Here is a 4,681-nt window from a genome sequence, read left to right on the forward strand (position 1 = left end):
AGTTCGTTGTCAGCCGCATTCCCCCAGGCCCATTTTTGAGAACTAACAGATCCTTTTGCGTCTATGCTTTGCTGATAAAATATCTGCATTTGACTCGGCATGGCTGTCGGCCAGTAAACCACCAACCTTTTCCTCTTGTGATGCTGTCAGTGATAATGATTATGTGTAAAAGAGATTGGCACTGTTGGTTCGGTTCGCCTTCTATTGTGGGGTCTCCTTGACCCCTGACTGGAGCCATTGCGAGAAATGATAGCTAACCGATATTCGTTGCGTTCATGCTGTCAGTTTTTTTTCAGATTGCGTTTGGAGGTGTAGACACATGAATATTTTTGATAAGTTGCGTCAGGTCCCTTCCCCATACAGACCTTTTTTTCCACTTGAGAGTTTTAAATCTGATTGGATAACTTTGTGGTTGTATGACAATGAAGCAATGTTGTCGTTGATGACGGTGACGGCTGTTTCTCATTGCGAACCACGGTTTAGCTTGGTGGTTGCGGATCCAGTCGAGTAGTAATCGCCTTTGGATGTCCACCGAGACTCAGATATATTCCCGCCTTCAGTAATGTGTCATCAGTGTCCATATGTCGTCCAGTGTGAACGATGGTCATCGCCGTAGATAGCTAATGGCAATGTGATCAAGTCAACACATATGGTGATGACGGAAAACTTCCTTTAGCGGGGCAAAATGATCATCGGGATATCGTATTGATGATGGATAGCTTATAATCCGAGCGTAAGATGAGGACCCTGTTCCAATTACGTGACCAGATGTTGTTCAAGCGGGATTGGCAACGTAAGTTTCTGTTTCGGGGCTAAGCCATCCACGAGGACACTCACGTCTGGTCTGTTTGTGTGCTCCTTGATTATCTCAGCCGCTGTCTGCAGGGGGCTGTGCGGAAATGACGAACAGCACAAAAATGGGGAAGGGTGCCGCCTATCTACTTCACATGGATGCGATGAAGCATTCTCGAATGTTCTCAGAGTACTCTGCTTCCACCATTTCTTCAACCCTCGCTCACTGAGTACAGACGCCTATTTTCGCTCGGTAGTGCATAGCGTGTACCAGCCAGAACAAATATGCCTCTGAGACTTTAGCAAGATCTGTGTCTCACAGGTCCCGTGCTTCGATGGATTTAGTCCTAGTATTCCGCGAGAGAAACGCCCAGCATCTCGACAATCCTGAAAGTTGCGCAACCGTAGGATTAGCGATTAGTGATTAGCTGGAAGATATCTCAGTGGGTGGTTTAGGTACACTTTCTACGCTGGGATCCGTGAGCTTTTCAGTTTCTAAACGAAGTGTGCGAATTTGGTGTCACAAATACCCTACTCTATTCGAAAAGACAGTCACACACGGTGACTTTGGCCGTCCTCCACTATCAGCTGACTGACCCGTTTGTTAGACATCAACCATCGTATTCCATCATAATCAGCTGTGGGCCTTGTGCGTTAGCTAGTGCCAGTGTATTACTGATGTGTCACTGTTGATGATCACGATGGTGATGATGGTGTTGACGACGGTGATGGTTATGGTGGTTATGGTGATGATCACGATGATGATGATGACTTGATGAGGATGAATGTGGGTGTGGTGCTGATGGAGAGGAATCTGAAACTTGTACGGTTCTTTTCCACTGGCTAACACTAGAGGTGTGGATGTGATTGTGAATGGTTGACAATCAAGGAAAACTACTTTGGACTGTGCTGAAAACATGATACTGAAAACCATCGTAGCAGCGAAAACGGATATGCAGTGCTTCGAAAAGCGATGTCAACATGTCTGAATCGCTCCAAGAGTTCACGGCTCAGTGGGACATCGAGCACAGCCCCGCCTATACGAGATTGTTACCATGACCTTTATGGACAAGACACCCTAATTGGATAACTCTTTGTGTGTTGGTGGATTACAGTTTGACCGCGATTTGTGTAGGACAATAAGCAAATGGTTCTCGTAACATATCCGGTGTTTGTGAAAACCAAGAACGATTGCTTTACAAGCGAAATTGGACGGAAAGGCAGGGATGGTGGGAATAAACAAAGCCAACTAGAGAATTTTACTGATGAATCGAAACCCTGATCAACCGCAACTGACTTGTCTCTCCTGGGGGGCTCAAGCTATCCGAGGAGCCAAAGTACTTGTAGTCCAAATCCGTGACCGTTCGTCTGGTGTACGCTCTCACATCCCGACACTTTATACATTCCTCTTCCTCCAGGTTGAATGACAACTGTGTACCAGAAGATTACCATTCTGGATGTTTTGGCTCATTTGTGTGCAATCCTTTAGGGATGTAGCATTTCAAACAGTTTTCGACCACAGACGGATCGCACGCTATGAGAAATGAGGATGATGTGGCTGGCAGAAGCACTGATCCCCTAGATATTAGTGAATAGCTGCCATCAGCAAAAGCTACGGCACCAGCGTTCAGACCAGTGCAGCAGGTCAGCTGCAGACCGCACCTTGAAGCCTCTTTGTCCCGTTTCGGGACAGTGTGATCCAAAGAAATGAGGTTTAATACCGTATACCTGTTGAGGATCACCACCCATCTAAAGAGGCTTTTGAAGGTGGGTCGCTTTCCTGCGGACCTGTACTCTTACTTCGCTTGTGTCGCTGCTACGCGTCACAGCTACCATATCAAATCATCCAACTGCAGCACACTCTTGGTATATTTGTACGCCAGGGCGACAAATATAGACACCAACCGTTTAGAAGTCGCGTTGGATAGAGGGTTTTACTGGAAAATCTTAATGCACATCCTCATCGAAGATTCGAAACCCAGACAATAGGCTGTCGCTTTTTTTATCCATCGTTATCGGACGCCTGTGTGACGTCCGCGTGTTTGGACAACTCGATATAATATCCTGCCATTTTTTGTGTAGTGGATTGACGTGGCATGCCGACATGCTATGATCCTCCATCCTGTCAGCCACACCATACTCACTGGCTTATTCACAACCAGGGTCGGGTTCTGCTCTTCCTATATATCAACTTTTGAATATTTTTCTGCTGTTTTAGCACCCCATTGCATTCACTTCACGATTCCTGCTAGAGATGAGCTGGTGACGGTTTCGAAGTGAAGCACTCATTTTCCAATCATGTTCACGGTAGACTACAAGCAGGAGTTTGTAGACCATGGGCGAATCCTCATCCTTGTGAAAAATTTTGAACCAATGTGTCCGAGCGCTCTGTTCGAACAGCTGTTCGGTTCCCTGTGCGATCAACTCAGTTTCATCCACCCGAAGCAACTCGGTAAGTGAACTGTCCTCTTTCTCTTGCCACCTATAATGGTGACGGAATTCTTAGGTTGATCTCTTTAGGGTCTATATATGGGTGATTAAGAGTGGCCCACACGTACACACACACCTTTGGCATTCATTGAAAAGATCGTTCAGCTGTAACACCCTTTCAGTGCTTAGCTATCAAGCAACCCGAAGGAAGCACGAGGACTTGGATACTGCCAGTTTGCTCAAGCCTAGACAAGGAAGTCGGGAGACAGAGGTCGGATTCGAACCGCAATTTGTGCTCTAACAACTGAGCCATCTTACCCCCCTTGGCATTCAATAACCCTTTAAATGTTTCTCATGTGGAACTTCCCGAGCCTCCCACTCTCCGATCTCTACGAAACGTTTTTTCCTGTAGGCCTTCCACATCCCATACACTTGAATTCCGGTGCACCGGTGTGCTCTGTTCAGCGTTCTGAGGCCCTATCGAGTACCTTATCCTCACGACTTGGCATCATCACCTAACCTGCTTGTTTTCATACGCGTGGTTCTTGATCTTGATCGTATGTTTTGCTGTTCTTGAACAGTCAGGGGCTTTTTGTCTGAATGGCCATAGGTCCTCTCAGGGGACCTAACGATTATCAAACGGTGAGCCTAAAATTTTGACTGGGCTATTCACTAGTGATTAGATTTTTTGACTGGGTCAGTGACTGGTTAGACAATCATGTTATTAAGCTATTGAATATGCTGCACTAGGCTGCCTGACGTTTCATTTAGTACGGCATTAGGGATATCGTGATACACACTCCTCGTAAAGTTGCTGGAAACTCTTCTACAGCCCATGACCGGTTCGCCCTTCTTGAGGCTCATCAAGTGGGCGCGCAGTCCCTAGGTTTCCATCAACCTTATGTTCTACTTGAACCCAAATTGGACTGTTTTCCGAGAAATACACTCATTTCCAAATCTATTTGGTTTTCACGGGAGACTCAAGTGAATCTCTCGTTTATGATATTCTACAGCTGAATGTGCTGCACACAGGCCGCCTCATGATTCAGTTGGTACGATATTCGAGATACCGCAGTATATTTTGATATATATATATATATATATATATATGCAAATGAATGTATTCGTCGAAATATATCCGGCCACAAGTTTTTCAGTGTACTTTCTACAATCAGTAAGCGCCGGTGATCACCTTGGGTATATGAACTTTGACCAACTAACCATTAAAACGCAAATCCAATCCTTAATTGAGTGAAAAGGAACCAACACAATGACAGTTCAGCCGGCTGTCTTTTTCCGCTCTTTTGTGAATGATCGCGGCTTGACATAGGAGTGACTCTGTCCACCCAACTGTCAAATTGTCCGGGCGGTGTGGCCCCTGATCTGCTCGTCTGCATAGTCATCGGTGCTGATGGACTCATCAGTTGGGCTCGGAGCGGGGGGGGGGGGGGTATAACCA

General features: G+C 46.1%; 1 protein-coding gene across 1 annotated transcript in view; it reads left to right on the forward strand.

The window, feature by feature from the left end:
- Positions 1-3,057: 3,057 nt before the first annotated feature.
- Positions 3,058-4,681, forward strand: part of T265_05883 (hypothetical protein) — a gene marked incomplete at both ends in the record, with an annotated part of 76,315 nt that continues 74,691 nt past the window's right edge. The window contains one exon of the mRNA XM_009171012.1: positions 3,058-3,244. Within this exon, the coding sequence (XP_009169276.1) occupies positions 3,091-3,244 (154 nt within the window). The remainder of the gene's footprint in view (positions 3,245-4,681) is intronic.

The sequence above is a fragment of the Opisthorchis viverrini genome, assembly GCF_000715545.1.
Source record: "Opisthorchis viverrini unplaced genomic scaffold opera_v5_116, whole genome shotgun sequence".
NCBI classification, from domain to species: Eukaryota; Metazoa; Platyhelminthes; class Trematoda; order Opisthorchiida; family Opisthorchiidae; genus Opisthorchis; species Opisthorchis viverrini.